Source organism: Tursiops truncatus, chromosome 3 (genome assembly GCF_011762595.2).
Source record: "Tursiops truncatus isolate mTurTru1 chromosome 3, mTurTru1.mat.Y, whole genome shotgun sequence".
Lineage (NCBI taxonomy): Eukaryota > Metazoa > Chordata > Mammalia > Artiodactyla > Delphinidae > Tursiops > Tursiops truncatus.
In genome coordinates this window covers 151,905,168-151,927,823 of record NC_047036.1, presented here as the reverse complement: position 1 = coordinate 151,927,823, position 22,656 = coordinate 151,905,168, and the positions used below count along the sequence as shown (strand labels likewise).

The window sequence follows — 22,656 nt, the reverse complement described above, 5'->3', positions numbered from 1 at the left end:
GAAGGACATAATGGGATGAGCTAAGGGAGAATATGAAGAAAGAAATTGACAGGATTAGTCTGGGTGATGAGTGGGAGGCAGGCAGGAGGGTCTGTCTGGTAGGAGTAAAGGAAACATATAGGAGAAAGACAGGAAGACGAAAAGAGGGAAAACCACATGAACCATCATAAGAAACCAAAAGATGAAAAGGTGATATTTGGTAGAAGACAGTAAGAGAAAATAGAGTTTAAACATATTGTTGAATTCTAGGAAATGATTATTTCCAATTTAGCGATTTACCATACTATTACCATAACACTCTGATAACCACCTTCGGTTTTCTCCTATACATGAACAAACAAAATGTCCCAAGACTCTACTCTTTCCTTGTCTTCTAACAGCAAGATAATCCTAGATAGTGGGATCAACAGTTCTTAGGCTTTTTGGCCTCACGAACACTTTATAGTTTTGAAAAATAAGGAGATTCCCAGAGAGCTTTTGGTTTTTTTTGTTTTGTTTTGCGGTACGCGGGCCTCTCACTGCCGTGGCCTCTCCCGCTGCAGAGCACAGGCTCCGGACGCGCAGGCTCAGCGGCCACGGCTCACGGGCCCAGCTGCTCCGTGGCACGTGGGATCCTCCCGGACCGGGGCACGAACCCTTGTCCCCTGCATCGGCAGGCGGACTCTCAATCACTGTGCCACCAGGTAAGCCCCGAGCTTTTGTGTTTATGGGCTAAAAATACTGATTAATTCATTTAAAAGTAACAATAAATCTATTATGTTAACATAAATCACATTTTTATGAATAACTATATTTTCCAAAATGAACATTTTTAATAAGCTCAGTGTTCTACATTTTATTTTATTTTTGTTCTTCTTTTAAATTGAAGTGTAGTTGATTTAGAGTATTTCAGGTATACAGCAAAGTGATTCACTTATACATACACACACACACACACACACATATGTATTCTTTTTCAGATTCTTTTCCATTACAGGTTATTACAAAATACTGAATATAGTTCCCTGTGATATACAGTAGGAGCCTGTTGTTTATCTATTTCATATATGTGTACGTGTTAATCCAAAATTCCCAATTTATCCCTTCCCTCCCTTTTCCCTTTGGTAACCATAAGATTGTTTTCTATGTCTGTGAGTCTATTTCTGTTTTGTAAATAGGCTCATTTGTATCATTTTTTTAGACTCTCCATATTAGTGATATCATATGATATTTGTCTTTCTCTGACTGACTGACTTCACTTAGTATGATAATCTATCTCTAGGTCTATCCATGTTGCTGCAAATGGCATTATTCATTCTTTTTTATGGCTGAGTAATATTCCACTGTGTGTGTGTGCGCGCGTGCGCGCGTGTGTGTGGGTGTGTGTGTGGGTATATATATATATATATATATATATATATATACCCACACACACACCACATCTTCCTTCTCCATTCATCTGTCGATGGACACTTAAGTTGCTCCCATATCTTGGCTATTGTAAATGGTGCTATGAACACTGGGGTGCATGTATCTTTTTGAATTAGAATTTTCATCTTTTTTAGACATGTGCCCAAGAGTGGGATTGCTGGATCATATGGTAACTTTATTTTTAGTTGTTTTTTTTTTTTTGCGGTACACAGGCCTCTCACTGCTGTGGCCTCTGCCGTTGCGGAGCACAGGCCCTGGATGCACAGGCTCGGCGGCCATGGCTCACGGGCCCAGCCGCTCCACGGCATGTGGGATCCTCCCGGACCGGGGCACGAACCCACTTCCCCAGCATCGGCAGGCAGACTCTCAACCACTCTGCCACCAGGGAAGCCCTATTTTTAGTTTTTTTAAGGAACCTCCATACTGTTCTCCATAGTGGCTGCACCAATTTACATTCTACCAACAGTGTAGGAGGGTTCCCTTTTCTCCACACCCTCTCTTCAGCACTTGTTATTTGCAGACTTTTTGATGATGGCCATTCTGACCAGTGTCAGTGACGATCATATTTTTTTGCAGATATTTTTACTTAAATCTGTTGTAAAATGTTGTCTGGTTGATGTATATGAAGAAAATCTGGTCTCTCACAGATAAACAGGTGGAAAATGGCGTATTTTAATAACCTGTTCAATAACTACATATTCTTTGATACTATACACTAAAACTTCACAGGGTAAACCTTAGTTGCAGTGTCTAATCTGAAACTGTATCAATATACTATTGATATGTTACTAATAGCTACTAATGTAACTATTACATTAAAATTCTTTTATCTGTCTTGCACTTTGAATGGATCTTTTACATACGCATGGTTTTTAACATCATGCATTGTTCATGTGGAAAATATTGGTTTGCTGAGTCTGGTAATCTTCCAAATGTTGATCTATTTCGTTATGTAATACTAAAATGTCACATTTATTAATATCCCCATGATTTCATCAGTAAATACTAGGAAGCAGTTAAGCTCAGGGTGGGTAGATGACAGTTTTCCAAAATTCTAATTTTCACTTAAGAACTCAAATTTTATCATTGGCAACAATTTGCCAGTTGTTTTTCCTTGAATTGACAGGCTCCTTTTTATCCATTTTCAAGAAATGTCTGACAAATATCCAAGTATGAAGAGCCATAGTTTTTTAGTAATTTTTAAAATTAATTTATTTTTATTGGAGTATAGTTGATTTACATTTTTAGTAATGTTTAAGACTAAAAATGGTGTTCCATGAACAAGGCAGCCAGTTCAGATTGCAACTCAATTGCATGAGTGCTTTAACTTAAGATAACCACCAGTATGCAACAGAACTGCTTTATGTATACTTCCCATTTTATCACACCGAATATTAAAACAATGTTCACATGACAGTTGAGATTTAATACATTTTACTTACTTTTTAAAATCGAGGACATAGTTATGTGAAATGTCCAAGTTTTTACTGCAAGTGTGTGGTGACACAGAATTCAATGACTGCTATTACTTGTGCAGTTTAGAGCCATCACCCTGATTTGCACTAAGGTGCTAGCAGTTTTACTCACTATTGGCTTTGCACCATCTGTGCAAATGTCAACAAAGAAAAAAGGCAAGTAACATCTTGGTATTATTATGAAAAGAATTATGATCTCATGGAGGCTCCTGAAAGGGTCTCTGGATCTTCTCCACTTCCCAAAGATCAAGATCTGAGAGCCACTGCTGCAGCTACTAAGTTTTCTTGGGGACTAAGTTTTCATTATGAGTATCCATTATTATGCCACAAGTTAGGACTGCCAACACAAAGGAACCTCTACTCTGAAAACATTTCATTCCACTATGGAATGAAAAACAGTCTAATGCTGAAACTGTTTCATCTCCCCATCTTCACAAAACATGTAAAATTTTTAGAGCCTACATTTCAGCCTCCCAGACATCTATTTTCATTCTAAGAGCAGAATTATAGAATGTTGTATCTAAATGCTATTAAATATCAAAATTGTCTTTAACTTTCTTCTAAACAAAAGACAGGTGGTATAATGATAAACAGGCAGCAGTGTTCACCACAGTTTTATAAGGAACAGATATTATAAAAGCAAAGAGGAATGTATGATACAGGAGAATCACAAAGCTAACATATCTAAAACCAAAAACAGCATAGTACTTTGTGCACTAAAACATCCCTAACTATATCAAAATTCCACCCACATGATTGCACTTAATACTCTATTTTATTTATTCTATATTAGAACTAGTTTGAGGATTACAACTATGTCCTGATGCAAACTCTAGTCATGTTACATAAATCTTAAGAGCAACAACAGCAACAACAAAAAAGTCCCTATTGACCATTTTCAATCATATAAAGGAGTCATAAAACTTCTTTTATGGCTTTAGCACTATTTAGTATATCCCAATTTCTCAAAAGGGATGCTAATTCAATTACACATGTTGACTCTTTTAAAATTAGTCCTTCAGAATGTTCATAACCAGCCAAATTTTTGTGAAATTGTATCACCAATAAGTAGATCTTAAAAAACAGAAAAATCAAGGAAATTGTTTCCCCCAAATTACTAATCAACAAAATTTAGTCAATTTGAAAAGGAAATGAAAAAACTGTATAAGAGAACTGGTGCCACCCTCAACACTAGAAAACAGGGGAGCAATGTCCACAAAAGTTTTGGAAAAAGAACAAGCAGTCTAAGATCTTATAGTAACCCAATGTGTGCTTCTAGAACAGAGGCAAATGAAGAACCATCTCAAGCAGAGAAATGTAGGACCTGTGGGTGTTTCTCAGAAGTTCAGCCAACCAAGAGAAAAATTTAAATAAGGAATTCAGAACTACAAGCACCCCAGTAAATAGACTGGTGGAGTACTAAATCCTCCACTTAACAAAATAGCAAAAATCAGGCTGTGAGGAATGGAAAGGAAAGAAAATGTTTAAGAAGGATAATATTGACGTTGCTCTAAATTAGGAGAAGTATGTTTTAAGTAGGGGTTGGAGAGGGGGGAGATACAGATAAAGATATAAAATTTATTTGTCCTCCACTGAAGACCTTGTAGGAACTATTATCCCTTACAGTGAGAAAATATTTAACAGAAGTTCATAAATTCTTTTACTTTCACCTTGTTTATTCCCTTTAAACTAATATAAAATTGATTTTAGAAAAACCACACACAATTACCTGATAACAGCATCTTCTAGACTTGTCCCTATCCAGATATCTACCCCTTCTATCTGCTTATATGCACATATGTCTGGAGTATTATCACTTAATATTAAGCAATGGTTTTTTCTGATGTAGGACTTGGGGTTATCTAAGGTTTTTAAAATGTCTTTCTTATTTTATTTTTTTACCTCCAGTTTATTTTTTTTTTTTTGTGGTACGCAGGCCTCTCACTGTTGTGGCCTCTCCCGTTGCGGAGCACAGGCTCCGGACGCACAGGCTCAGCAGCCATGGCTCACGGGCCCAGCCACTCCGCGGCATGTGGGATCTTCCTGGACCGGGGCACGAACCCGTGTCCCCTCCATCAGCAGGCGGACTCTCAACCACTGCGCCACCAGGGAAGCCCTACCTCCAGTTTATTTTTTTACTTTTTTCCCCAGCTTTATTGAGATACCATTAACATATAATATTGTGTAGACTTAAAGTGTACAATATATATGTACTTGATATGTGCATATACCGTGAAGTGATCACCACAATAAGATTAGGTAACATATTCAACAACTCACATAGTTAAAATTTTAAGGGGTGTGTGTGTGTGTGTGTGTGTGTGTGTGTGTGTGTGTGAGACAGAGAGAGAGGGAGAGGGAAGGAGGGAGGGAGGGAGGGAGAGAGAGAGAGAGAGAGAGAGAACTTAGAAGATCTACTCTCACAGCAACTTTCAAATATACAATACAGTATTGTTAACTATAGTCACCATGCTGTGTATTACATCCCCCAAATTTATTCATCTTATAACTGGAAGTTTGTACCTTCTGACCACATTCCCCCATTTTCTAAAAACAATTTTGTTTCCTTTCTCTTTTCTTTAAGTTGCTTCAATTGTTTATCATTTTGTTAAAATTAAGTCATTATTCAAAATAACAAAAATAAAACCCTCTCTGTTGGGGAACAAAACCACTGTACTGTTATGTTATCAATAATTAAGGACATCACTTCCCAGTATTTCTTCTAATGGCAATGTGAAGAAAACTATACTTTTGTTTCAATTAAAATACTGCATTCATCTCTTTTTAGACTATTCATACATCAGGAAGTCATGTCTTACCTTCTGAGCATACAAAACACCAGCTAACATTAACATGCTCATGATTTCGGCAGCCACGTCTGGGGGTAAAGTGATTGGGGCAGATGATGCTATTGGATGCAAGGATCTTTGACCCAGCAGCCAGGCAAAAATCATTGGCATGGTATGCCACTGGGCAGCGGACACAGCGCATCAGTCGACCTAAAAATAAGAGAAAAACCAGGGAGAGACAAAAGAAAAAGGGATTAAACATAAAAACGATGTGAGTTATTCAAGTTTATTTGCTAGCACTGGGAAAATGCCACAAACAAATGGAAGCACTACTAGATCAAGAGACCTTAAACACCCAATTCCCTAAGAAAAGCTCAGATGGGAACTATATGATAAATGGCCTTAAGGAGTCCAATCTCACAACAGTAAGTGAGTCTACCTCAACAAGAATAAGCCCTACTCAAACCACTGTCCTGACTGGAAAACAGAATCAGCTGCAGACGAAACGGTGGGGGTTGGTGTGTGTGTACAATCAGATTAAAAGACCAGATGGGAGAAACACTAATGCTTGCTTTCCTTGGCTGGTACTCTGTGATTCTTAAAGCCTTTTAGGTGAATGAATGAACCTCTCTACCTCCACCCCCCCATGAGACATATCCTCTAACATACTTTACAAACTAAAAACCACTACCCAAACCACCCCAATGCTACCTACAATAGCAGCTGAAAAGGAGAAGGTAGCTGATGGTTAAGCTGCAATTTTGATCAAGCATGTTACTGTACTTAGGACTGACAAGATCTATAGTGCCAGGAAATCATCTTACAGAAGATATCGCCAGTCTGATTAAAAGAAAAGTCAACACTGCCACATTTTTCCTGCCAAATCCCCTTTGGGAGAAGTGGGCTCTTTGGGCCTACAAGCATTTAATAGTAGAGATACAATATTTGGCTTTCAGAGAAATCAGTAAGAGACCCACTAGTACTGAGCAGAAAGAAATGATTGGGGCTTCCCTAGTGGCACAGTGGTTAAGAATCCGCCTGCCAATGCAGGGGACACGAGGTCAAGCCTTGGTCTGGGAAGACCCCTCTTGCCGCAGAGCAACTAAGCCTGTGAGCCACAACTACTGAGCCTGCTCTCTAGAGCCCACGTGCCACAACTACAGAGCCTGCGTGCCACAACTACTGAAGCCTGCATGCGCCTAGAGCCTTTGCTCCACAGTAAGAGAAGTCACCGCAATGACAAGCGCCCTTGCACCACAATGAAGAGCAGCGCCCGCTCGCCACAATTAGAGAAAGCCCACACGCAGCAACAAAGACCCAACGCAGAAATAGATAGATAGAATCCGCCTGCCAATGCAGGGGACACGGGTTCAAACCCTGGTCCGGGAAGATCCCACATGCTGCGGAGCAACTAAGCCCCTGCACACAACTACTGAGCCTGCACTCGAGAGCCCGTGAGCCACAACTACTTAGCCCACGCGCCTGCACCCCATGCTCCACAAGAGAAGCCACTGCAATGAGAAGCCTGCGCACCGCAAGGAAGAGTAGCCCCCGCTCGCAGCAACTAGAGAAAGCCTGCACGCAGCAACAAAGACCCAATGCATCCAGGGGAAAAAAAAAAAATCAATAAATTTATTTTAAAAAAAAAAGAAAGAAATGATTGTTTTCCCACTGGGAATGGATTTAGAAACTTGAGTTTATCTGCACCCACATAATAGTTTTGGAAACCTCAGCTCTCAAGCTAACCATGAAGCAGGAAAAAATTTTCTGGATAGGAATTTCCATTTAAAAAAATAAAACAAATCAGCACAAAACAAAAACCTCAATTCTGCCCTATATGCATGTCTGAATGATATCACATCTGATAACCATACATATAAGGGCCCACAGAAGAAGAATACACTTTATTCTGATGAAGGAAGACATCCAGCAGAGGAAAGTCCCTGGTGGTCCAGTGGTTAGGATGCTGTACTTTCACTGCAGAGGGCGCGGGTTCAATCCCTGTTTGGAGAACTAAGATCACACAAGCCACATGGCGCAGCGCAGAACAGAACAAAACAAAACAAGATGTCCAGCAGAACACCTTTTCAAACTAAATGTCACATGAATTCCAAATATTTAAAACTACCACATAATGCCGGGGGTTCCATAAAGCACATGTAAAAATGTGGTGACTGCTAAATTTGTCCATTACTCTCTTATCTCTCACATAAAATGCTGGTACTCTGACAAAAGCTAGAGGCTATGAAGAGATATGCCAGATAGCATCTGAAACATCCATTGCCAATGAGACTGAGGTTCTATAATTAGATTGGTCTACACAAACCCATACCTTTAGATGCAGAAACACTGGCTGGATTAGCAGCATGGCAGGTTATACATATGTGGAGGGAACACCGGAAGCCCTTGTTCTGCAAGACAGTGGGTGGGTATTTCTGGACACACTCTTCATGGTAAAACTTTCCACATAAGGGCAGAAGGCACCTTTTAACATCTTCCCCACTCTGCTTGCATACAAAACAGGTATGTATTCCTAGGAAACAGGAAGAAACAAATTAATACTAACTCAAGAATTCACTCAATGCTAAACCATTAGATGAAAAGTTAGTGAGTACACAATTCTGCACCAAATTCCAACATGGGGTGGGGGTGGAGGGTGCCCACACCACAAAGCAATTCTCTGATACCATCTGGTATCCTACAATTCAACTCAATTCTGACACCATCTACTTGGAGATAATATCAGATCCCACAGATTAAGTAAGGGTTCAGTCCTACAAGACTGCCTCCCACCCCAACCCTTACCAGTTCTAAGTCAAGGCTGTCATCTGTACTTCTGACCAACTGGCTATAAATCAGAGGTTGGGTTCAATTAACTTGCAAGAGTGGGTCACAGAACTCAGAGAAACACTTTACTTACTAGATCATCAGTTTACTAAAAAATGATGTAGTTCAGGAACAGCTAGTTAAAAGAAATGCATAGAGTAAGGTATGGGGAAAGGGCTCAGAGCTTCCAGGGCCTCTCCAAGCACGCCACTCTCCCCTAATCTCCATGTGTTCACCAACCCAGAAGCTCTCCAAACCCCATCCTTTTGGGTTTTAATGGAGGCCACATTACATAGGCACGACTGATTAAATCACTGGCAATTGAGGACTAATCCAACCTCCAGCACTCTCCCCTCCAAAAAGGTCAGGGGGGAGATGGAACCCTCTAATCACATGGTTGGTTCTCCTGGCAACCAGCTCCCATCCTTAGCTAGTTCCAAAAGTCATCTCTCATTAACATAAAAAAAGATACATCTTTATAGCCCTCATCACTTAGGAAATTTCAAGGGTTTCAGGAGCTCTGTGCCAGAAACTGGACAAAGACCAAATATGTATTTATTAAAAATCACAATATCATAGTGAAGAACATTATAATAGACTGATCAGGATGACAACACAAACCTACTGAACAATCTTAATACCACTATTAAGGGGGAAAATTTAATACATGTTTGCTGATGTGATGCTATAGGAAGTACACATCCCCCACAAAGGATTCTTGCCAAAGGAAAATTGATTTGACCTGATCCAGCCTCTAGATCTAACTACAAGTTTCCATAAAATACGGAGGACAGAGGAGCAAGTAAAAGGGACACCTCAAGGATGCAATCAGCCAAATTTAGAATGTAGAAAACTTGGCAGACAAATGACCATTGTCTCAAGAAATAAAGAACATTAAAAAATTGGGTGAGGGGTCCCTCAAATATGTGCAGTTATTGGGATCCAGCAATGAGGTTTGTCATGTAGGGGTGACAAGTAAGGTTTGATTTAGCACAGGCCCAGTAGGGAAACCACATTTGGATACTGAGCACTTAAAATGGCACTAGTCTAAATTGAGATGTGTAGTCAGTGTCAATACACGTTGGAGTTTGAAGACCTAGCACATAAAAAAGAATGTAAAAAATTTCAGTCATTTTCACATTAATTATATGCTGACATATTTTGAATATATTGGGTTAAATAAAACATATTTTTGTTGTAAAAAACAAAAATAATTGGGTGAGGGGAATAGTACTGTTGTAGATTAAGAGAAGTTTAAGAGATGAATTTTTTAATTAAAAAATACAATACAGGGACATTATTTGGATCTTGATTCAAAACACTATAAAACAATATATTTTGAGACAAAGTGGGAAAATTTGAAAGTGGGACTGGGTAGTTGATGACACATAGGAGTCATTGTATACAATGGATATATATTTTTAAAATGTTAAAAAAAATATGCTAGTTACATATATTTTGAACTATATGAGTAAAATGAGGCAAGAAGTTCATAACTACTGAAGCTAAGTGATGAATATGTTGAGATTCTTTATACTGTTCTCTCTACTTCTGTATATGTCTGAGGATTTCTGTAATAAAAAGTTTAAGAGAAAAAAAAAATTCTACCTCTCGCTGGGAAGCAAAACAATGTAAGGGAAAGAGCCCAGGCTTGAGGGACAGACAGACCTGAACACGAATCCTGCCTTTGGCAGCTGCTGGAAATAGGAACACAGTAAAATAATCCACCTCATCTTTATAAACAGTGAGATCACCAACTAATAATAATTTTAGAAAAAAATTTTAAATAAGTATTTGAAAAGAAGCAATCTACTGCCTGATACTGAATAACTGGCAGCCAATACTTAACTGGAGTAGCCTAAATTATGGTGTGGTCATCCTACTATAGGAAAACAGGGTGACCCAGAAGAAATAGTAAATGACTCCTTTATTCTTACTCTATACACCTTTACTAAAACTAGGGTAAAATTTTCTACCCTCAAAAATAATAACCTCTCTTTACCTCACATAACATATAAAACTTAATTCAATATAGATCACAGACCTAAATGTGAAACTAAAATTAAAAAATTTTCAGCAGAAAACAAAATCTTTGTGACATTGGGTTAAGCAAGATTTCTTAACCAAAGTCCATTAAAAAAATTTGATAAACTAGACTTCTTCAAAATCAAAAACTTTTGCTCTTCAAAGGATACCATTGAGAAAATTAGAAAACAAGCCACAGATTGGAAGAATAATTTGGAAAGTATATATCTGATAAAGGACTTGTAGCCAGAATACATATAAAGAACTCTTAAAACTCAACAGTAAGAGAACAACCCAGGACTTCCCTGGTGGTGCAGTGGTTAAGAAGGCGCCTGCCACTGCAGGGGACACGGGTTCGAGCGCTGGTCCGGGAAGATCCCACATGCCGCGGAGCAACTAAGCCCATGCACCAAAACTACTGAGCCTACACTCTAGAGCCCGCGAGCCACAACTACTGAAGCCCGCGCGCCTAGAGCTTGCGCTCCGCAACAAGAGAAAACACCACAATGAGAAGCCCGCACACTGCAATGAAGAGTGAGTAGCCCCCGCTCGTCAACTAGAGAAAGCCCACGCACAGCAACGAAGACCCAACACAGCCGTAAATAAATAAATTTATAGGGAGAAAAAAAACCCAAATTAAAAAAAAATTTTGAACACTCTTCCTCAAAGAAGACAGAAAAATAAGCACATAAAAAGATGTGCAACATCATTCATCATTAGTGAAATACACATTAAAACCACAATAAAATACCACTACACATCTGTCAGAATGGCTAAAATTAAAAAGACTGACAATACCAAATGTTGATGAAGATGTGGCAGAATTAAAACTCTCACAGACTACCGATGGGAATATAAAATGGTACAAACACTTTGGATGTTCCTTGAAAAGTTAAGCCTACCATATGCAGCCATTCTGCTGTTAGATATTTACACAACAGAAAAGAAAGTGTATCCATACAAAGGATACACAGTGCTTTATTTATAATAGCCAAACCTGAGAACTATCCAAATGTACATCAATAGATGAGTGGATAAACCAACTCTTATATCCATACAATGGAATACCACTTGGCAATAAAAAGAATGAATTCTCAATACCTGCAACAATGTTGTTTAATCTCAAAGTAACTAGGCTGAGTGATGGTTTCAAAGGTGTATGTACACAAACACACACCAAAACGTCACAGTGTACACTTTGTGTAGTTTACTGTACATCAATTACACCTCAATAAAGCTGTTTTAAGAAAGAAAATGAATTACTGATACACACATCAACACAGATGAGTCTCAAAAACATGCTGAGCCAGACACAAACTCTAAAAAAAAGGCAAATCTAACGTGCTCTGAACAGAAAGCAGGTCACTGTTTAACCTGAAATTGGTGATGGGGGTGAAGGGGTGAGGTGCAAAAAAGACTGACTGGGTCTGATCACAAAGGAACTTTCTGGTGTGGGTGTATACATTTTATCGAAACCTATCAAAACATACATTAAAAGGGGTACATTTATAGTAGGCAAATTACTCTTCAATTAAGTTGATTTTTTAAAAAAGTAGTTCTGCCTTAGATTAGCCTGGTTCAGAGAATATCACATCATAATAAAGATGAGACTAGCAAAACTGGATCACTGGTACAAAAGGCAGGAAGATCTCTCTAAATGGTTATCATCAAAAAATCCACAAACAATAAATACTGGAGAGGGTGTGGAGAGAAGGGAACCCTCCTACACTGTTGGTGGGAATGTAAATTGGTAGAGCCAGTATGGAGAACAGTACGAAGGTTCCTTAAAAACTAAAACTAGAACCACCATATCATCCTGCAATCCCACTCCTGGGCATTTGTCTGGAGAAAACATGGTCTGAAAGTATACATGCACCCCAATCTTCACTGCAGCACTAGCAGTGATAGCCAAGACATGGAAGCATCCTAAATGTCCATCAACAGAAGAATGGATAAAGAAGATGTGGTACATATATACAATGGAATATTACTCAGCCATTAAAAAGAATGAAATAATGCCATTTGCAGCAACATGGATGGACCTAGAAATTGTCATACTGAGTGAAGTAAGTCAGAGAAAGACAAATATCATATGATATCGCTTATATGCGGAATCTAAAAAAAATGATACAAATGAACTTATTTACAAAACAGAAACAGACTTAGAGAAGGAACTTATGGTTACCAGGAGGGAAGAGTTGCGGGGAGGGATAGTTAGGGAGCTTGGGATTGACACTGTACTCACTGCTATATTTAAAATTTGAAAAAGAATAGATATATGTATAACTGAATCACTTTGCTGTACAACTGATATAACACAACATTGTTAATCAACTATACTCAAATATAAAATAAGAAGTTAAAAAAATTTAAAAAAAAAAGAAGAAGGTCTTTCTAAGAAAATTAGGGCAATAGAGATATGCACGTATCTAAAATTTGTTTCTAAATTTTAATTACAGGGCCGGGACACCATATGGCACATAATGATCAAAAGCCCAACGTGTGTAGAAGGCAAAATAACCCCACAACTATCTTGTCTTCCAGCTTTTGTACCTACACTGCTGAAAGTGGTAGCAGAAAGATGAAATAACTCAATCTGACATGGCCATCTATTTACAGACACAAGTTAATTTCACCTCTTATTTCCCACAGGGGCTAGTCTAAGCCTACACTCTTCCCTTCAGGTTATAAACAATTTTTTTCCACCATTCTCACCAAGCCAAGGAAAAACCTCAGTGTTCATCTCCCTCACAATTACATGGTACATTCCCTTTTAATCTTTTTATCTCTTCAAGATTATCCTCTCCTGTCCCTGTGACTGTGCTCCAATTATTCCCCCTCCTGTTACGGAAATTTATTTCCCTACACAATTCTTAACCTTCATCCTACTCAAGATGTTCTTCCTCCTGACCCTCTAATATCCTCCCTTCAGCTACTGCTCCCTTTTCCACTGAAGTCAAGCTTCTGTAAGAAATAGTGTATACTGCTACCCATTCATCTTTCAGTTTGGATTAGTAAGGCACTCTCTCACTGCCAAATACAATAGATCTCCTTTTCACTCTAGAACCTCCTTGGTCTGTTTGCCCCATCTGCCTCTGCTGATGACACCCCATCCCCATGGCTTCACAGACATTCCTTCTTGAGTAGCTCCTCCTCACCCTCCAGTAGCCCCTTTTAAGTGGATATCCCCCAGTAGTGTCATTAGCCCTCTTCTCACTCTACAGACGCTTTCTCTTTGGGCAGCATCATGCTATGGTTTTTAATGACTTACGAGCATAAAATCTTTACTGTCAACCCTAATTTCTTTACTACTTTCATACTGTAACATCCATTCATAATGCTGAAAAAAGAGCAATCTCCTTGAGAGAGCACAGCTGTGAGGTGCTTTACAGGCTGGTCTCATCTGACCATGCCTAGTTTCTGACCCAATCCGTATATTGTAACTCTCACAAAACAGCTCTCTTCTTTTTGCTAAGCAGTTTTACTGATGTATAATATACACAGAAAAGTGCACACATTATAAGTTCACAAATAATCATGAAGTCAACATATTTCTTGATCACCACTCAGATCAAGAAACATAAAATATCATCAGTAACCCAGAAGTCCTCCTCGTCACTACCTATGCCTCACCTCTTCCCTAAAATATCTTAAAATATCTTAAACTCCAAACATACTGACCTATATGCTTCCTGTTCCCCAAATATTTCATACTTACTTTATTAGACCTTCTATCCTTCCCCTCCACACACCAATTTCTATTTCTCTCTTAAAACCAAACTCAGATATCTTCCTCTGTAGCACTGGTGCATCTTCATTCACACAGCACTTTAACATTCACAACAACACGTTTTGCACTGTATTATACTATACATTCATTATTCACTTGAGTTTTTTTGAAGGCAAAGACCACAGAGCACCTATCTCTATGTCTGTAGGAATTAGCCCAGTATTGCCACAAAAAAAAGTGTCTCCAATAAATGATTTTTTCCTAAAAAACTTGAAACTCAAACCTTCCTTGGAAGAAGACCTTTCTCTAACTACTTTACCTGTGCGACATTCATTGCAGATAAATTTTCCTCTGGGCATTTCAGTTAATCCAAGGCACTCCAGGTGGAAAGCCCCACAGCACTGAGCCTCACATAATAGCAGCTCACCCAGTTTCTCACAGTTCTGTTAAGAGAAAGAAAACAGATCTGTCTATAGAAAAAGATTTTTAAAAATCCCAAGCAGAAGGTCTTCATTAAAGCAAAAGTTAAGAAGCAGCTTTGCCAGAAACAAAAAATCCCACCATTCATTCAGCTAGTATTTAATGATTACCTCCTCTATGCCAGGTACCACAGGTCCCTGGCTCCCATCATTCTTATACTCTAAGGATACAAAGATATAAGTAAACAATTAAACAAACAAAAGATATCAGAAGATGTAAGTATTTGGGTAGAGCCCTCAAACAACAACTTTGGATTGGGTGATTAGGAATGACTTCTTAGACTGGGCTCTGAATGACAAGTCAGCCACATGATCTGAAGAAGGGACCAAGAAGGCAGAAAGTACAGAAAGCCCACAGACAGGAAAAATCATGGCATTCCTATGAATCACAATGAAAGCCAGTGTCACTGGACAAAAGTGAACAAAAGTTAGAAGTGGTAGAAATGAAGTAAGAAAAAGGCAAGCAAGGGCCTGACTGTGTGGCCTTACAGATTACGGTACAGAGTTTCAGATTTTATTCTAATTGCAAAGGTGTGCCATTATAATGAGCGCTGTACCAAGGGAAGGCTGAAATCAGGTATTCATCTAAAAACAGATCCCTATGACTGCTACATGAAAAATTTCAAGAGTAAAAAGGTGAGAGGAAAAGCAGAGATAATCAAACAGGTTACTGCAATGGTTCAAGCAAGAGATACTGGCCAGCTGGGACTTGGGTCGTAACAGTCCAGAAGGGCCCTGATTAAGATTTGAACAATCCCTGAGATACACCTAGAACCATATTAAAATCAGAGAGACCACCTTTCTGAGACAATCTCACTAAAACAGGGTGTCAATGATGATACAGCCTTAGGAAATAAAGATCGGGATCTGTTGCTTTTGAAAACGTTGTATGATTTATGAAGATTCTGCATATTCCCAACATTTGTTACTTTTCACCCCTCTAATATCCTGACTTGTTTCCCCATAGTGATTAGCAGAAAAATGATAAAAATGAAAAAACTCTTATACTTATTCTGTAAGACAAGAAAGGGGGAAAGATGGCCAGGCAAGTCTAATATCCTCAAGAACCCAAAGAAACAGAACAGGTCTTGGCCACTTAACATCAAAGCTTAAATAAGCAAACGAGTAGGAGAGCTTTGGGAATAAAAGGCCAGAGGCAGCCAGGGATTAAGAGGGGACCCCAAGGGATTCTGAGCTAGTCTTTCATGTTTGGCTCTCCCATGATCTACTATTCATGACCAAAAATTGACAAATGCCATAAATGTTACATGTTTTGTTTTGTATATTCAGACTGCCAGCAACATCAGCTTTCCTGCACGATAAACAAATTCGCCTTCATCACTTAAACAGGAAAACTTCAATTACAGTATGTACTGAGGAATAAATTTTTCAAATTAACCAAATGTTACAGACTAACCCTTTAATTGGGATGAGCATGTAATTCATCCTTCAAACTAGGACACTTGAGCATGAAAGGAGGTGCTATTAATAAATTATACAAGCACAACAGATTTAAACAAAGACTGATCCAAACAAACCAGGACCATGGGTTACAATACCTTCTTATATGACAATCTTTGTGGGCTTAACAGTCTCTGAGGAGTAACACTGTTTGGGAGCAGGTCTGAATATAATCAACCTTCGTTATATAGCAGTGAAATGAACAGACAAAGAAACTGAGTTGAAATTATACTGACCATAATAATATTCTAGGCCTGGGGAAATTTTATTTTTTAGCAGTTTCAATTAGAAAAAAAAAACACTCATATTTTCAACTTTTTATATGCCAGTTTTTAAGTATTTACAAGGTTAAATCAAGACCATGAAAAGAGAATATAACCAATGCATCCATTTAACTGACTCTACTCCCAAGTAAGATAAAGGCATTTGACATTAAAGTGGAGGCACATTTCACAGAGAAGCAAGACAACACAGTGGTTAAGACTCAAAACCCAGATTGCCTGGGTTTGAATACTGGCTTCACTGAGTGACTACAAGCAAGCTATTTAACCTCCCTGTACCTCAATTTTCTTATCTATAAAACAAGGATAATAATGATCCTCTATCTTATGAGATTGTTATGATAACTAAATGATGTAATATTTACAAAGTGAATGGAAAAACACTTGACACAGTAAAAAAACACTGTATAAATGTTTATTAAATAAATAGAAAAATACAGGTGGTAGGTTCTCTAAAGTCAGTACTTTAAAGCAGAAAAAAAACCAAAAACAACAACAAAAACAAAACACACACACACACACACACACACACACACACACACACAAACCCAACAATCTATGTGAAAATTCTCCTTGAAAAATTCCTTAGAAACCCAAACATTCTCACACCATGAGAGATGCAGGAAAATTATCTTTGGCTGAGCAACCACAGATTCACCCCTTCCATCTCAGACCTACTTCAGGGCATCTACCCAGGGGCAACACTAAATATTTCTCTTCTTTTTTTGTGGGAAGAGAGAAGAGTTAAATCCTTAAAGTAAGTGATTCCACTGGAATCATCCAAGAGAATTTTTACTCTAACCATGACTAGGTCATCAAGAGACTGGAGAGGACTTCTCTTAAAAGATAAGCATGCAATTCAAATGCAAGTGGGCAAACATTCTCTACCTGACAAACATTCTCCTTGAGTGCAGCTCCTCCTCCTCGTTCACCCTGCAGTTTTTTAGATACAGGCATTCCGTGGTCATTTTCTACACCCTCCTCAATGGTTTCCTTGGGGCTTGCAGCTGTCCTGTGTGTCATCAGTTCTCCCTTGCAGAGAAAAAATAACGCCCCACATCTATATTATTGATGTCTCCTCCATCTGACCCCCTCCCTCTGGGCTGCTATTTGTCTAGCCATTAAGCACTTACAGATGTTCAGCCAATCACGTGGGCGGACTGCATGCAATGTTAGTTCTAACCCTGCTGTGATTGGGCGGGTAGTGGGCGCCTCATGCCCTGCCACTAACTGCTCTGAGGCTGTTCCACTGGAACTTTTTGAGCTGTTCCATTTTAAGGTTTCACTAAGGGAGAGAAAACATTCTTAAGTTTATTTGATTACTTATTTGTCCTTCCAAGATCAGTGTTTCCTAAATAATGCCCCCCTTGGGCATTCTATTCAAATTGTCCTGGAAAGAAACACTCTGCATCAAAATATGTGATGCTGACCTGACTTGTTCTAATTCTCTTTTAACCTGAGTTGGAAAGCTAGGGGTAGCATCAATGGCTGCACTGATGCTCTTCAAGAAAATGGCTTTAAACCTCTGTTTCCTAAAAGTCACTGTTTACAAACATTACTCTAAAATCAAGCAGTTGGTGGTCTCAATAAATAAGCAAATGAGTTTTTCCCCTAACTGCAGTCTCAACTTTTAAAGGGCAATACCAAGTTCATCTGGATTATATAGTTACTTGATATTGTGCTCTCTGGTTTTAGAACAAGTTTACTTCATGATGAAACAGTTATGTATTTCATCTGACACCTAGAGCATGGGGTGTGATCTTTTAAAAAGGTCACACCTACAGCTGCCATAGTGCTTTGACTTATTTCTACTAGAATCAGATTCATCTTTTTCTCCAGGATTCCTTATCACTACTAGCTGTTTCCACAGAATACTATTTTTAGGTAAACTCAAAGGGAAAAGGGATGTGGCCTCTACTGTGAAAAGCAGCTTTGCTTTGGAAGGTCAAAAGATGAAGAACTGCATAATACCTCGGAGCTTGGAGTTTCTTTTGATGAGTTGTCATTTTTCACTTTTTTACAATGCACCTTGGCTGTAGCATGTCTCTGTCGTTTTCGCTTCCTTGGTTTATCAAACAGCTTGGTGGTGCCTAGGACAGGAAAACAGGTGTTACCTGCTGGCTGATTACATGCATGTCCAAGAACTCCTATCCTCAACTAAAGGGACCTCACAGAATTATGGAATGTTAGAGTAAACACCAACCTTAATTTTAATTCTCCAACTTTGTAGATGAGGAAAACAAGGGCAGAGGAAAAAAAAAAAGACTTACCCATTAGTATATAACTAGTTGGGGAAATGGCTACATATATAAAAATTCTGCCTCATATGGATTAAATAGTAAACATACAGGTTATTAAAGCAATTTCATTTTATATGATTGATATGAAAGACTTTCTAGTTCCACAAAGGACTTTAATATCCTACAGATGGAGAGGAAATGCATTTAGTAGTCAGGAAAAGATACTAAAACCTGGCCTCCAAGATTAAAGACAATAAATTATATCACTCTATGATTTAAGGATTAAGACAAAAACATGAAATACATAAGATCTGACTTATACGAGGAGAGAAAAATACCTCCCTCCTCCAACCAATACATTTTTGGCCAAAAGGATATTCATGCAGGGACTTCCCTGGTGGGGCAGTGTTTTAAGAATCTGTCTGCAAATGCAGGGGACATGGGCTTGAGCCCTGGTCCGGGAAGATCCCACATGCCGCGGAGCAACTAAGCCCGTGCGCCACAACTACTGAGCCTGTGCTGTAGAGCCCATGAGCCACAACTACTGAGCCTGTGAGCCACAACTACTGAGCCCGTGTGCCACAACTACTGAACCCATGCGCCTAGAGCCCATGCTCCGCAACAAGAGAAGCCACCGCGATGAGAAGCCTGCGCACCACAAGGAAGAACAGCCCCCGCTTACCACAACTAGAGAAAGCCCGCGCGCAGCAACGAAGACCCAACACAGCCAAAAATAAATAAACAAATAAACGGGGTTTTTTTAATTAAAAAAAAAGGATATTCATGCAGCGGTACTATAACCCTGAATATGAATGCCTAATCTTGACATATTTAGAAAATGGAATTTAGTCTCTCACTCATTTTTTATTATACGTATTTCAACTCTTTGTTATAGAAACATTAAGAGGAATCTTTAAAGAGATATTCTGTAAAATGTTCCAGGATATTTAAGCTAGGTATCAAATACTTTGGAAGACTGCTTTAGGGCTCTCTTCTTGATCTGCCTGATCGAGATGGAGAAGCTCTGCTATCAAAGCTGCTGACAGCCTAAGACTAAAAGGGAAGAGTTAATATGATGGCAGAATAAAGCTTCAAAATTCTCACAAGTTGAAACATTTAGATGAAATTTACAGAGGATAAAGTGCAGGTTGTAGGTTTTACAGAAAACTAAAGTACAAATGTATAGGGAAAGAGCTGGTATTATTTTGAAAGCAGTTTTTTTTTTTTTTAAATCAAGCAAACAAGTTGACCAACCTATATTATAATTGCATACAGGGTTAAAATAAGTTAACATATCGTTTAATTTACTTGCTAAAAAACTTAATAATCACAGATCACATTCAAAGAAGTGTACATTTAAGACCACATAAAATATAATCTCCCCTAATATCCTTTGCTGATAGATCATATCTGATGCAGCGTGCTCAAATCTAAGCTATTATTTCAGGAATGACACCAATCAATAAATGGCATAGGCAGACAAAATGATCAAAGGGATAGAAAGAATTGGTATGGAGAAACACAGGGTGGATAATGAGACAGTAGTGTGGCAATAAATTTGGTCATGTCTGGATATAGTTCCCCAACCCTTCCAACCTCTTTCATCTTCGTGCTTATTCTACAAGACAGGGATAATATGAGTAATATCCTAATTCGTTGTAATGCTTTAGATTCATCAGAGGTAACAGTCCTTACACAAAGAAACTGGTAGAGTAGATACTTAAACTATGATTATTTTATCTGTTATTGAATGAAGGGCTGCCCATTCCTGCTGTGGGCAGAAATAAGATGACCAAGCAGAGGTTCCAGGAAACAGATTCCAATTTAATCTAGAAGATTCCCAAGGCCTTTGAAAGCAGCCATAATAGACTAGGCTCAAATGTAAGCTCTCTTTTTCAAGCATATGTTCATTGACCAAAGGTCACAGGTGTGATATAAGAAAGTAAGACTATGAAAGACTTGTTTAAGACGATTTGCAATTTCCCCCTCAACTCAAATTCTGTTATTTTCTGTCCTATAGGAATCAAAGCCAAGAAAGTAATGATGCAGTATGGAGAATTATCTAATAAGAAAATTAAGGAGCTGATTTTTCTTTATTGTTCCCAACATTTCCTTAACACTAATTCTAATTCCATTTAACTAACTTCAGTATAAAGTTGGAAATGAATCAATACAATTTTCTAGTGTCATATGCAGTTTTAGGAAGCATATATTGGGCAAACAAGTCTTAGAACTTGCAACCTTACTAGTCCTGCTTAGTAACTTTTCTCGTTAACTGACAGGGTACTTCACACTTATTTTTGCAATACAGTTCTTAAATCTCAAAAACACTCACCTCCACCAAACTCTTTAGAACGAGATGCAGCACATGATTCAGTAATGTCATTCTCCAAGTGACCAGCTTCATAACACTACAAATAAGTAAAATGCATCATGTTTTACAAAGGAATAGAAAACAAACCCTTTATACTATGTGCCAAAAGCTGAACTGTCTATTGCCAAAGATACAGAATCTTGGCTGTTTTTAACAATTAAAGGAACAATATAATAGTAAAGGGTTGAACAGAAACTTTGTGGGGAAAAGCATGAGATTTGGGTTTTTTTCATGCTCTAAAACTCAAAACCACCAACCACATACTCCAGTGGGGGGACTACGGACAACGACTGGCTTACTCAGAGACTCCCAATATATAAAGCAGATATAGAACACTGCTCTGATTAAAGTGGGAGAGAAAGAGAAAAAGTATGTGCTTATAGACCCACCAGCTCAATTCTGTTCCACACCACGGTGTATTTAAAATCTTCCTTCTTAATGTTATACTTACAGCCACTGGATTTTACACAGACTTATTTACTTGATGAATTCTAAATATTAAAAAGCTCTGAATCATGGAAAGTCTTTCTAATTTAAGTTGCTGCAGATTAATATAAATTAAAGCAACACTGAAACTAAAAACAAAACACTTAACATTGGGGATTCCCTGGTGGTCCAGCGGTTGGGACTCCACGCTTTCACTGCCAAGGGCCCCTGGTCAGGGAACTAACTAGGATTCCACAAGCCACGTGGCATGGCCAAAAACAAAAACAAAAAAACAACAAGAAAAACCTTAAACGTCAAGAGTAACTCACTACACATTTTATTCCCCTACTACTAATGCTTGTATGAATTAGTTCTATTCCAAGAAAATGTCTTCTCCTACAAGAATAATATTCTTCATCATGACTGTAAAACAAAATTTAGCGGTCACAAAAGTCAATATAATGGATGCTATTCTTGCTATGAAGTTCCCAAGTCTGAGGTTAAAACAAGATAAAATGCAGCTGTGAATTTCTGAACACTTATTATATACATTAATAAATCATAAGAATGTTCCTCATGTTCAGTGTAGATCAGAGTCTTATGAAGTCAAATAAAATGAAGGAGCAAATGTTAGGTACCTAGTTAAATGGAACAAAACACTAGTAGACAAACCCACAAAATAGACTGCATAATTTAAAGAAAACTACCATCTACATTACTTAGATAAGCAATTTATACTTCACTGTTTAACATTCACCCAAAAGCTGTGATGCAAAAACAATCAGAATGTTCCCAAAACTACAGAGAGTGATACAGAAAAAATTTTCATTTCTGATGTCAACAATTTTATAAGTTAAAATAGAAATAACAGCATGCACACGCACGCACGCACACACACCCCCCACACTACACTACATGAATAAAATTCCATCTGCTCTGCTTAGAATAAAAAAAGGGACCTCCCTGGTGGTCCAGTGATTAAGACTCTGTGCTTTTATTAAGATCCCGTGTGCCGCGAGGCACGGCTGAAAAATAATGATAATAATAATAATAAAATATATTTTTAAAAAAACCCACAGAACTCTGTAAGTGCCTTGGAGGACATGTCAAAGATGCCAGTAACTTACTTTATGCATAATC

The 22,656-nt window shown here is 38.3% G+C and overlaps 1 protein-coding gene across 9 annotated transcripts in view; it reads right to left on the bottom strand.

Moving 5' to 3' along the window:
- NSD1 (nuclear receptor binding SET domain protein 1) overlaps window positions 1–22,656 on the bottom strand; it is a 136,450-nt gene that overhangs the window by 28,748 nt on the left and 85,046 nt on the right. For all 9 annotated transcript variants that reach the window (XM_073802835.1, XM_019942603.3, XM_019942608.3 and 6 more), the window contains 6 exons: window positions 21,052–21,127; window positions 18,448–18,566; window positions 17,365–17,508; window positions 14,575–14,698; window positions 8,007–8,207; window positions 5,705–5,884 (listed from right to left, as the gene is read on the bottom strand). In XM_073802835.1, the coding sequence (XP_073658936.1) occupies window positions 5,705–5,884; window positions 8,007–8,207; window positions 14,575–14,698; window positions 17,365–17,508; window positions 18,448–18,566; window positions 21,052–21,127 (844 nt within the window). The remainder of the gene's footprint in view (window positions 1–5,704; window positions 5,885–8,006; window positions 8,208–14,574; window positions 14,699–17,364; window positions 17,509–18,447; window positions 18,567–21,051; window positions 21,128–22,656) is intronic.